Here is a 13,041-nt window from a genome sequence, read left to right as displayed (position 1 = left end):
TTGAATTGTATTATATTGAATTGTATTGTATTATATTGAATTGTATTGCTGCCTTGTTTAAATAATTTAGACTAGAATTCCAAAGCATCTAAGATTTTCAAGGACTGAGTTCAACTCAAATGTGTTCATATTTTTTTCTGTACTTGGGTAACCCAACTAGTTCAACTTGACTCGTTTATGATGTGTGACAATCTCAAGAGCGTCATCAGTTGCCTGAAGGTGACGCATAACTGTAAAAAGTGTCCCTCTAGCTTATATAATGCTGACAACAAATGAAACCCACATCATCACAGAAACTAGAAACAGATCAAAGAGTACAGCAAGGAGGTGAAGATCTGTCCTCATTTAAAACCTAAACTGGTTTAAATCAGACTAAATAGTCCCCACAGAGCCATCGGTTTCTTTACCAACATCCTGGGGCCACACATCACGTTATACCCTCATGTGTTCCTGCACTGATGTTAAGTGAGATGAGGAGGATTGACACAATAGCACAGTGGTGGTTTAAATTACGTAGCTGATTGGTGTAATTAAAGCCCAATTCAACAAAAAGACTCATAATCCACATTAAAAACGTCACAATCTCAGTTTTTGCATGATGGCCTACTCACTGAAAGCTCCTGTGTATGTTGGCTGGGTGAGATCTTTTGGCACTTTCCTGTAGATATCAAATCTGAGAAAAGACGAGAAAACAGGAAACAAAAAAGGGAAAAGGGAGTGAGAAAAAAATAACAGCAAATGCAAACATTACGTGCTGAGGAAAGCAGCACATTCTGTACCCATCGTGGAGCGCTATATTACAGACGAGAGGTGGAACATTAGCTCTGGACGAGGGCCATCACAAACAGATTCGGACCGGAGGCTGCGACAAACACAAACCAGTTCACAGGGAAACACCTCTTCCTCTACATGCACGCTCTGTTATGATCTGAGCCCCCGAACGCCAGTGCACAAAGAAAAAACTAAATCAAAACAAACCTATTCACTGTAAATATAAGAACTTCAAAAACCATCTTTAGGCTGTCATTCCTTGAAAATTCAGCCCGTCTGTTATAAAAGGGCAGGAAGTAGAGCAGGCGACTGATTTGAAATAACTTGGAAGAATAATTGATAACAAGTTGACCTTTGAGCCCAACACTGACCATATTTACAAAAAAAGCCAGACAGCGTCTCCACCTTCACTATAAGCTAAGGCGCTTTAATGCAAACAAAAATACTTTGCAGTTGGTGTACAGGTCACTGGTTGAAAGTGTTGTTTCATTTAATATTGTCTCATGGTATGGGAACCTCCTAGCCAGAGGCAGGAACAAGTTGTACCAGATGGTCAAACAAGGTAGTAAAGTCATTGGCCATCAACAAAGCAACTTACAGACCTGTACAGTCAGGTTCTGGGAAAAAGGTAACACTGGTTTACAAAGACCCAACTCATCCACTACAACCATTATTCAGGTTGGTACCATCTGGCAGAAGACTGGTGGTTCCTCTGGTAAAGAAAAATGGGTACAAAAAGTCATTTGCTCCCTCTGCGGTGAGTGTCCTTAACAGGGTCCTATAAACACAGCCTCACAGGACAAACCATTGTCTGATGGGATGCTTTCACATTTGTAATGTATCGTGTATTTTAGAATGTTTTTTTATTGTATAGTATAGTGAAGCACTTTGGTCAGCTGCGATTGTTTTTAATAAATAAACCTTGACTTGACTTACTGGGTTAGCAAAGCTTTTTGTAAGTTTTATGACATTCTTAACTTGTGTTGTTTTTTTTTTTTATGAGCCAGATGTCAAAGATAAATCTCCATTTCATGGAATGTTATGGACAATAAAGTTGAATTGAACTGAAAAATGTTTTTCTCCAGCTACCTTGAATGTTAAAGCTTTAAACAAAGACCTCAGAGTGTTTGGAGTATGTGATGTGGAGGTCACTCAGCTACTACCAAACTGAAACGTAGGTGTATAGCTTAAAATTAGCCGAGTCGTGGACATTTTTGTATTTGCTAAGGTCTGTTTAATGGGGAGACCATCTTGAACTGGGCTCCAAACATTAGACCATTATGGACGTACATCTAATGATTACTTTGAGAGCTTCGTTCAAATCTGTCCAGAGGTTTATGAGATGTTTTGCTAACAGACAAACATACGCTACACATCGGCGTACAAGCAATAACATTGTCGCCCAGATGCCCACTTTTCATGGAGAAAGGCAGTACTCCTCTGGTTTTATCTTCTTATTTCTAAGAAGAATGAGTAATGTTGATTTGGGGTTCTTAAAAAAATAAATAAAAGTCCTATTGAACCCAGAAACTGTTTCTATTCAGGAGCACATCTCCTTTTTGGGCAATGAAACATTTCCAGCCTTGAATTCTATTGCTGGCTGTTCAAACCCCACCCACCCTCTCCTCTTCCTCATCTTTGACCAAAACACTCACATCTGTTCACATTTCTTCCACCAAGAGCTACCCCCCAAAATAAAACAATCCCAGCTGATGTAATGATTGGCGGAGGAGGAAGTGGGAGGGGGCGTCCTGTTCAGTCCAGACCAAGTCGCCTCTCCCGTTTAGCCTCTGCTCCTGATTTTACTTCTTTGTTGATGTTTTTGAAGCTACAACATCTGGACTCCTGAATTCTAAACTTCAACCCGCCTTCTTTTCCTACGTTTGAGCATCAAATCGTTGCGCGGTAGGAGCTGTCTGAGCAGGAGACGGGGCCTGACAGTTTTAGAGGGCAGTTGGCAGGGAGTTCAGGGTGTGGTCGTTCTGCGTCAGGACCGTTCAAAAAAGTACTGAATGAACACATTTCATCATGTTGAGCCTTTTTACGTGCAGCGTGTTCTTTCCCTCACATCATCTCCACAGCTGAGACCACCCAACAGGTGGAACATGACAACTTTAGTCATTTCAAAAACTTGCAAGTCTTTGTGTTATTGATGATTTTCACTCATTTAATCCAGTTTAAGGTTCATCGCCTTTAGATAGGAAACAAAAACTTTTTTTATTTTTTTTTTTAATTTAGAAAACTGGTTGTTAAGATTTTTAAACTAGAAACAAAACGTTTTTTGTTTTTTTTTTTCCTTGCTCTGTTGACATGCTGGGCAGATTTACCACATGGCAATTGAAATGATGCGAAAATCAACTTTTTATTAATGGGAGTTTGAGGAAAAATAACAAATGTGGCTATTTTCAAAAAATAATCTTGAAATTGTATATCCATATTAGAAAATACATCCTTAAAATTATCAATAATCCTTTTCTTTGCTTTTGTGCATTTTATGCAGTGTTTTTTCAATGTGTATAGTCAAGTCAAGGTTTCTTTATCGTCATTTGCACCACTTACATGTGGTGGTGAAACAAAATTATATATGTACACAGGGTCCCAGTTACATCCAACAAAAGTATAAACTAAAGAAAAACAGTAATAAGATCTAAGATATGAACTAAGAAATACGCTAAAGCTAAGAATACACTAAGCAAATAGTACAAAAACAATACGATGAACAACAACATGAACATGAGTCTGTGTGAGCAGATGAGTATGTATATTATATATATATATATATATATATATATATATATATATATATATTATAATAGAAAAAATAAAAAGTGGCACAAAGGCCGTAATTGTTTGGGCTGTCAGAAAGGTCTATTGCTAAAAAACTGTTTTTGTATTAACAAAGGTTTTTTTTATTGAGAGGCATAAAGTTTTAATTACCTCTTGAAAAGTTGTGTAATACTTTCAAATATGCTTTATTTTACATCCTCTAAATACCTTCCATGTTATGCCTTTTCCAAACTATTCCTATAAGATTTTATATCGTAAGCAAGGGTTGAATAAGTGGAGCATGCAATAAGAAGATTATTGCATCCCAGGTATACTGGTGTGTTTCAGTTTGTTCATAAAATACATTACTTCACACACAAGTGAATGAACAGAATGGCTACTTTTTGAGAAAATGATTTTAGTTAGTAAACCTGAGCTCTGAGTGTGCCTCCATGTGAACCCGCACAACAAACCAATGTAACAACTGATCGCTTTCAAGCTGCTGGTGGAAAAAAAAAAACACCTCCATTAAAAATAAAAAAAGACGTTTCACGTTCTCATGTTCAGCTGAAACTGCATGTCTCTTTAGAAAACAGGTTCCAGCAGCTAAATTAAAATGTGAGCAGGGAAACTAAACCCCATCATCCGGTCACTCGAAATGTGAGATGGGGTCAAAACGCTCCATGTGACCTGGAAATAGCCTCAGACACACAGTCGGGATATATTTACAAACAAGATACAACAGAAACTTAAAAGGTAACAGTTAGTGGTGTGGCCAAAGCACCACTTATATGGTGAACTTTGTGCAAAATCTCTTTAATAAAACAGATATTTTAATTTTTATTTATTTATCTTTGCCCTTGAAAGCCAGATTCAGATACAGTCAAGACTACCTTTCAAACTATGCTGAAATGAAGTGTGCCATTTCTGTAAATATGTTTTATATATTACTGAACAATGCTAAAATATTCATGCCATACAAGCTAATATACTATTCGGTGGAAAAACAAAAACAAAATGCATATAAGTTTCTGATAGTATTTGTTTCTTGAGTAGAATCTTCTAATGTCCTGATGAGATTCTGAGCTCAGAAAATGTCCCTCTCCTATAATCAGTCTGCAGGTAATGTTTTAAACAACAACATGGTTCACAGATTAAAATGCACCATGTGTCATCTCTGAGGCATCGGCCTCAGTGAACACGAATCCACATCAAGTCAGCGTCAAATCATCTTTTCTGTCCATCAGCTGAACGCTGCTGTCACTCAAAGCCAATGGAAAATATTAACAATTTATCAAGTTGAAATAAATTATTATTATTTTTTAATCCAGATTAGCTTAAATTGAACTATCTGCTTTTCTGTAGCCAATTTAACCCTGGGCTCCACAAACTGATGTGTATAAATTCATACAAACGTCCAGATGTGCTTCAGATCGACACACCGACGCATGGCAGGGCTAAGGACTGAACCCCTAACTTGCTGGTTGTGACGTCACCGAAAATGATTAAATATTTACACAGACTGCAGGAGCTACTTTAGAACACCCACTTCCTCACCAGCCAGAAAGGCTTTTGTTAACGATTGTTTAAAAGGTTAATTAGTTCATTATACAAAAGCTTTAAGAGCTTGTTCTCAGTTTTCAAAAATCAGCTCCAAATCTCATAGAGTCAATAACTCTTGGTAAAGCCTGTTAGAAGGTGTTAGGCATGGCATTTCCCATCATGCACTGGAGCTGTGGGGTCACAGAGTCTTGTTGCCTGACTCTAAATTCTCTACCATGGATGCACCAGTCGGTCAGCTGGGGACCAGAATCTGACAGTTCTCAGCATGACCAGCTGCTCCGACACTCAAACATTTGATATACTGTTAATTCTTTTTTAGTTAGGTTAATTTTGGACAAAAATTTGACCAATTGCAGGCATAGCATTCCTTAGAGGACTGAATTATCCCCCTGGCACCTTTAATGCCAGTTTTAAATTAAGATCATCTTACGATGAGAGGGTACTGCATTATAACCTGTTTGGTCAAACCATATAAATGGCACACGTGATCTCATGCAGTATTGAAAGATCTCGCTGTTCGCAGACAAAGTATGTGTTAGGAATGACTCGTTGCTACCACATCAAACTTCAGTCTAATAACTGAAGGGACAATATGGGACAGAGCAGACTATGTCTTCAGGAAGCTTCAGTCTTTCAGTGTTTGCAGCAAGATGCTGCATGTCTTCTACAAGTCTGTTGTAAAGAGCGCCATCTCTTCTGCCATCATCTGCTGGGGGTAGCAGCACCAGAGTAAGTGACTTAAAAAAGATTAATAAGCTCATAAAGAAGGCTGGCTCTGTTTTGGGAAACTCCTTTAGAACCTTTGGAGATTCAAGGGTTCAGAGATCTTTATTGTCATTCACATCGCATGTGGTACATGTAGTGGAACAAAATTGTGTACACAGGGTCCCAGTTACCTCAAACAATAGCAACAATATAAAGTGTAAAAAGAAACAGTAAAGATATACCATACCATACCATACCATACCATACCATACCAATTTATTTATATAGCACTTAAAACAGCAACAAGGCCAACCAAAGTGCTGTACAAAAGAACCAAACATGCACAGCAGACAGGAAAACATAAAATAGAAATACAGATACAAATAGCAGCAGAAGCTAACTAAAATGGCCAACAGAGTAGAGAACAGACCGGACCAAAACAAATCACACCGTGTTAAAGGCAAGCGAATAGAAGTGGGTCTTCAAGCGAGACTTAAAGACTGAGAGTGTGGGAGCCTGCCGGACACTCAGTGGCAACTCATTCCACAGTCGTGGACCTGCAACAGAGAAAGCCCGGTCACCCTTGAGCTTACGACGGGTTTCTGGGACTGAGAGAAGCATCTGGTCTGCTGACCTCAGAGAGCGCGGTGGGACATATGGCTGCAGAAGATCAGTGAGATAGGATGGGGCGGAACTGTTCAGTGATTTAAAAACGATCGATATAAACTAAGATATGTACTAAACGAACGACCAACGGTGCGCTAAAAGATCTAAGAAAGATGCCAGTGCAAAAAGTGCAAAACAATACAGCGAACAGCAGCAGCAAGATTCTCATGGGTTCTGTTCGGCTATAATTTACATGCTTAATGTGAGCACTAACATAAACTCAACTAACAAACTAGGATTTATTCAAAGCATGCAACAAAAATAAAGAAACAAGGTGCCAAAAGTGAAAAATAAATAAATCTACAGCAGCAGAGTGGTTCTGATGACAGTGAAGTTATCTTAGCAACATGGTTCAAAGCAGCATGATACTGTTAGCAGTGAGGTTCGGTTAGTGGCGTGGTCTTGTTAGCTGTGTTAGCAGGTCTTGTTAGCAGGTCCAGTTAGCAGCATGATGATGATAAGGACCGCAGCAGCTGCCTCCCAGACTGCGCTCCAGAATCAGGTCTGGCAGACAGAGAACATCCAAGGTTTCCCCGCGGAACCGAATGGGTCCATAGAGTTTGGTCTGTGCAGGCAGATGGGGGATCATGGAGACAGCCGGCAGGACAGGCCGGAGCCCGAGATTGGAAGGACTGAACCACGATGGCAAGTCAGCGACACAGAAAACTCCACGTGTGTTGAGGTCATACCCGTACTGTGGATGTGCATTGTAGGCGCAAAAAATTGTTAAAAACAACAGGAACAAAAAAAGATCGAGTTCACCAGGAGCCGGTGAAGCTGCGGCTCAGCTGAGCTTGACCATCTTGGCACGAAATGATTGTACAAAGAAGGATTCTTCATAAAATGAAGAACATTATAGACGACCCTCAGCATCCTCTTCATCAGACTGTCATACAACAACAGAGCGCCTTCAGTCAGAGGCTTCTTCAGATCCACTGCAAGACAGACCGCTACAAGAGATCCTTCCTGCCCACAGCCATCAGCATCACAACTCTTTAATGAAACCAGGATGATGAGTTACAACATTTAATTTCCCTTTGGGATTAGTAAAGCATTTTTTTAATTGAATTGAATTAATTAGGACCATGTATTGACTTCCGTACATTTATATTTCTGTAGTGTAACCCTGACCCTTACCCTAAAAAGTACATACCAGACCTTAACCCTAAATTCAATTCATACCTTAGTTCTAAATTTGACTCCTAGCCCAAAAATGGCTTTACGCCTCCCTATTAGGACCAGTCTTTGGTCCCCAAAAGAGCTACTGGTCCTGACTAGGTAGGTGCTTGTACCAGGAAAGGTCCTGAAAAGTTAACAAAATCCAAGTACACACCACACATGCACATGGGCAAAACATAATCATCCTTTAACTTTGAATGTGGGGAATAATCTTGAGGATATTATTTGTAGATTTAATGACAGAAATAAAAAGTGTAACATAGTGCTAATTTTGAGAAAAACAGCTTTAGTTGTCTAACAAGGTTGAGTCAAGTCCTCTGGATGGATTTTTCATTGTTGAAACATTTATTTATTAATTTATTATCCAAAAGACTTCTTCAGGCTGAAGAAGTCTTTTGGATAAATGACGAAACGTGTTGTTGAAACGTTTTTTCATTTATAAATAAAAAAGATAAAAGATGAAGCGTTTCAACAAAGAAGAATCTGTCCAGAGGACCGGACTCGAATGTATATGTGTATATATATATATATGTATATTTATCTACCTGGATTATTGATTATTATCCTGGTCTTCTACCTTCATATATGTCCTCCTACATGTCACGCCATCAGTGCAGCTACAGCATGCACTGAGGAAGTCTTTCGGATGAAAGATGAAACGTTTTTACAATTTTTTGTTTTATTTGTTTGTTTTTTTTAATGTCCAGAGGACCAGATTAAACTTTTTTTTTAGATTTTTCTACCTGGATTATTGAGCATGCATCAGGATACTTTTATATGATTGTTTTATTGTTGTGTACCTCATCTGTGTTTTTGTTTAAAAACAGGTTTCTCTTTTAAATGAGTCCTCATGACTCAATGAGACTAACCTGCATAAATAAAGGTTGGATGAATGAAAATTAAGCATGCATCAGGACAGCTTTGGTTGTATTTTTTTTTTAATTCCTGTAAATATTTCATTAAAAAAAATGTCAGTTTTAATTAAACCAGAAATTAGAGACAAATATTTTTTCAAAATAAAGTTCTAAGAGAAAGTTAAGTGTTGAAATCATTATGAACAGGTCAGAGCTGCACAATTGGAAACCGATATCAGCCTACAATTCATCTCTAAAACTCTGAGAATTTATCATCATCTGCAATTCATGACCTCAGCTTAACACCACACGCCTAGTTTATCTGAAATGAACCCATTTATTTCCCCGTTTTTATTTTAACTACCAGATATGAACTATGTCTAGTATGTACATTTACAACAGTACTCATCAACACAGATGAGGCTGTGTTTAATCCGACATTTAAAAAATGACGTAGCACATCCCTTAAATGAGTTGTGTGTGGGTGAAAATGTTGGGTATATGAACAGTCTGTATTTATGAATATTAACCTTTCGCTGACGCTTGTAATTTGCTGAAATACAGTGAACACTTCATGACATGTCATGGCTGACTCTTCACTAAAGTGAGTGTTTTGTCAATGGTAAGGACACGTTGTACCAGCATCTCTCTGTTAGCACTCTGAAATGAAAGCACAGGGGGCTGCTTTTCAGTGAAAAGGTTTTACTAAATATACTCAATCTTCAGAATGAGTCACAGTTAGTCACCAGCTCACCCTCTCCTTGGATTGCCGAGTAAACCCACATAATGGACAGCTAAGGTTTTCGTATACAATATGATGGGTTCACATCACAGTCTATGAGCAGATTTCTGTGCGTCAATTTTCTGTCATTTACAGGAGGCGTACACCAAGCAGTCAGTCACACAACACTGGTAAGATAAGAGGTAATTATTATACAAACAAAACATGAAACGTTCGTTACTGAAGCTCTAAAGTCACGATGATCTAATCATCACTTTACAAACACAAAACATGAGGTTAGCTCAAACCAAACCTCCCTGAGTCAATAAATGACATAACCTAAAGATCAGTTCAATGGTAAGATGTAAATCTTAAAGTCATAAACTTGTTCTTTGACATAAAGTCTAGTCAGACAAAAGAGGAAAAGGTTATGCAGACGTTTACACAGAAAGATAAAAACAGTTTGTAATGTGGTCATTTGAAGTAATGACCAAAACCACAAATAAAATCATGCTAAAGAAAATACAATTATTAACTATACTAATATTTTCTAAATTTTCATCAGCCATATTTTCAACCACTGAAGTAATCTCTGAATCCAAGCAGAGTATGAAACTTTTTAATCAGCTGTCCACTTTAAAAAGAATCAATCACACTTATTGGCTTTTTTTAGAAGGTGTGGACTACTTCTTCCTGTAATAATTAGTATTTTTCACGCAAAGGTTATTCTGACACTCTTGTCACCTTAGCTCATTAACAGTAACCAAACAGAAAGTTGTAATTAAAGCTACAGACAAAAGTATTTTGAAAGTGGTTTTGAAAAGAAAAAAAAGACACTGTGGCTTTCTGAAAATACAAGTTTCTGTGTGGTGTAATGTACAGTAACATGTTAACACTCTCACACTGATGACAAACACAGCAGTATTTTTCTTCATGCGTCTCGAAACAACTAGTCAAGTCATTTCCAGTTGTTGAACTGCATGTTTTAGGTGACTCCACAGACCGTGACTATCTCCTAACCCCATGACCTCTTTCACAAAGCCCTCACTAGTCATCCACTGTAGCAACACCTGACAGTGTTTCAACAGTTTGTGGTAAATTCATGCAGCCATTACAACAAAGCTGAAAAAGACAGAACCAGAGTGCCGTGAATTTTACAATCAGAAGGTATGACTTAAATCTGCATTTAAACTATCCAGAACATATTTGTTTTGCGTATTAAATAACATTGTTGGAGCAAACAAGTGACAAGTATTAGTTTTCAAAAGCAAAGGAATGCATATCACATGCCAGAGTTTCAAACTAAACCTTTAGATGTAAAGGGACAGAATTAGCCATTTTGGTTAAACCTTTTGAAATGAGAGTTTGTGTAACTTCAGGCGATCTTGTGAGATCTCGAAAGATGTGATGGTGCTCGGAGAATGTGTTGAAGATAGCTCTCGGCTATTACCACACCTAAGTTTAGCACACCTGTAAAAGCTGAGTGAGTGCTAGCCATTTTTGTGTTGGCTAAGATCCATTAGCTGTAGTAGCCATCTAGATTTGTGTCAACTCCAAAAGTTCATCAGTTGTAGACGGAAACCCTCTGATAGTTTCATTTCAACTCGTCCAGAGGTTTATGACATTTGCTAATGCTATAAAAGAAATAATCTCACACACCACACAGTGGCAAAAACCATTATCACTTTAAGCAGTAGATGATTAAAAAAAATTCCTCCTCGTGTTCACGCTAGTATGCAAACAAGTATGATATATGAAGTTGACAAATTAATCTAGAAACTGATAACTACCAGTAGGTTTTTTTTTTTTGGTATTTTGGTGACACGGTCAGTAAACTAGATGGTAATTGAAAATTAAAATGATGGTTTAACACAATCCCAATTCTTGTCAGATACTTATATGTATAATTTTTATTCAATACCTTGCTTAGACTGGTTTTTCCTGTGGTGTAACAATAAGCGTTACCAGTACCACCCAGTATTTATTACAGAGTTTGTAAAGGGAGGCAGACTGTAAATATCCTGTAGTTTATTTGATATGGGTGAGCTCTACTGACACGTCTAAAGCTGTTTGCAACAAGTGTATTGTTGCTTAAGTGCATGATACGATGAGTTTTTGTCTTATGTGTTAAGAATTCATCAGAGGTTGAATCCCGTTTACATGTTCAGCCAGTTATGTTCAGAAAGTTTAACCCAGACACTCCGTGTTGTCTGTGACGCTTTCAAACTTTTTGGAGTTGCTGAAATCAGTTTCTTGTGATTAGACTGAACGAAGACATTTGCGCATGCGCAGAGGAAAACCCCACACATAAAACTGTTGCAGCATATCCGAGCATCACTTCACCGAGTCGACACAAACGCTAGGGACAGCAATAGCTCGTTCTTATTGGAAATAAAACAGACTTAACAAATTTAAATGCGTTTTAAAAATGTGGTGTTGCGCCCAACCGTTAATTCATCCAGCCAGGACTCTCAGAGAGTCTGCGACCACCGTTTCCTCGTATCAGAACCCAAACGGACCGGAAGCTCCATACTCACCTCCTAACATCGAAGGGCATGGTGTTTAGGTGTTTAATTGGCAACAAAAAAGAATAAAATAAAACAAAGGTCGGCTGTGTAGCTTTTTTCAACGCTACCGGTTGTTCGTCTGTGCCGGGCTGACGTCAGCTTAGGACGCTTTGCAAAATCCTATTGGCTGAGAGCTACTTCCTGTTTGCTCTGATTCTACTTCCGCTGGGACCGTAGCAACCACGTTAGCAACGGGATAGAAAGGGTTCTGTGATTTTATAAGTACTAAAGTATTTCTAGTGATGCTGTTTGTTCAAAGCAAAAAGATATTTTAAAAGACAGTAAAATTAAAAATGTGTAAAATTACCACAAAAGTGACTAAATTAACACGAAAAAATCAACTAGAGAATGAGATCTCAAGACTGCTGAGAATAGTTTAAAGAAGCAGAACACTAGCTAAAAGCTAAAATAAAACCCAAGCTAAAAGGAGCAAGCAACACACCAGCTCAAAGGCAAATGTAGCAAAATGCTAACTTAAATAGTACAAAGTTAGCAAAATGTAAAAAGTAACAAAAGTGGCCAAAGTAAAAGCTAAAAGTAGCAAAATAGTAACTATAAACAAAACGTAGCAGAATGTAGCTATAAGTAGCAAAATGCTAGATAAAAACTAAAGTAGCAGAACGGTAACTAAAACCTAGAATAGCTTAAGAAGACAAAAACAGCCGTAGAAGCTAAATCAGAGCAATATTTTTAAAGGAATAGAGTTAATATTCATGTATTTCTATGGCTTTTTTTATTTATTTTTTGCATAGTTTTTTTTTTTTTATATATCACCAAGTTTAAAAATGGCAACAATTTCCAGGATGAGGTTGAATGTTTTGAAATATGTGCTAAAATAGCACAACATATGCAAAACTACTTTCCACCATCCATCCATCCATCCATCCATCTTCTTTACCCGCTTCTTCCTTTTCGAGCCGTGGGAGTAACTGGTGCCCATATCCAGCAGTCACTGTGTAAGAGGCAGGGGACACAAGTTCATGTTTCTTTATTGTCATTCGCATCACATCTGGTACATGAGTTGGAACGAAATGGTGTACTCAAGGTCCCAGTTACACCCAAAATAGCAAAAATATAAAGTATAAATGAAATGTATATAAGGATCTAAGATATACACTGAACATTATGTTAAATAATAATAGTAATAAAATAATACAGTGTATTAAACAGCAGTCCAAACATGTGGCTGTAGAGAGTAGATGGGTATGAATGAATAGAGCAGCATGAGATAATCAGCAGCATGAGATCA

At 37.9% G+C, this 13,041-nt stretch overlaps 1 protein-coding gene across 1 annotated transcript in view; it reads right to left on the bottom strand.

Annotated features, from left to right (window-relative positions):
• The window catches only part of ergic1 (endoplasmic reticulum-golgi intermediate compartment 1), a 35,296-nt gene extending 23,419 nt beyond the window's left edge, over nucleotides 1-11,877 (bottom strand). The window contains exons 1-2 of the mRNA XM_037675921.1: nucleotides 11,763-11,877; nucleotides 612-673 (exon numbers count right to left, since the gene is read on the bottom strand). Coding sequence (XP_037531849.1) covers nucleotides 612-673; nucleotides 11,763-11,782 — 82 coding nt within the window. The 5' untranslated portion in view covers nucleotides 11,783-11,877. The remainder of the gene's footprint in view (nucleotides 1-611; nucleotides 674-11,762) is intronic.
• Between the last annotated feature and the right edge of the window lie 1,164 nt (nucleotides 11,878-13,041).

Source organism: Nematolebias whitei, chromosome 4 (assembly GCF_014905685.2).
Source record: "Nematolebias whitei isolate Nwh7 chromosome 4, NemWhi1, whole genome shotgun sequence".
Lineage (NCBI taxonomy): Eukaryota > Metazoa > Chordata > Actinopteri > Cyprinodontiformes > Rivulidae > Nematolebias > Nematolebias whitei.
This window is presented reverse-complemented; position numbering and strand designations above follow the sequence as displayed.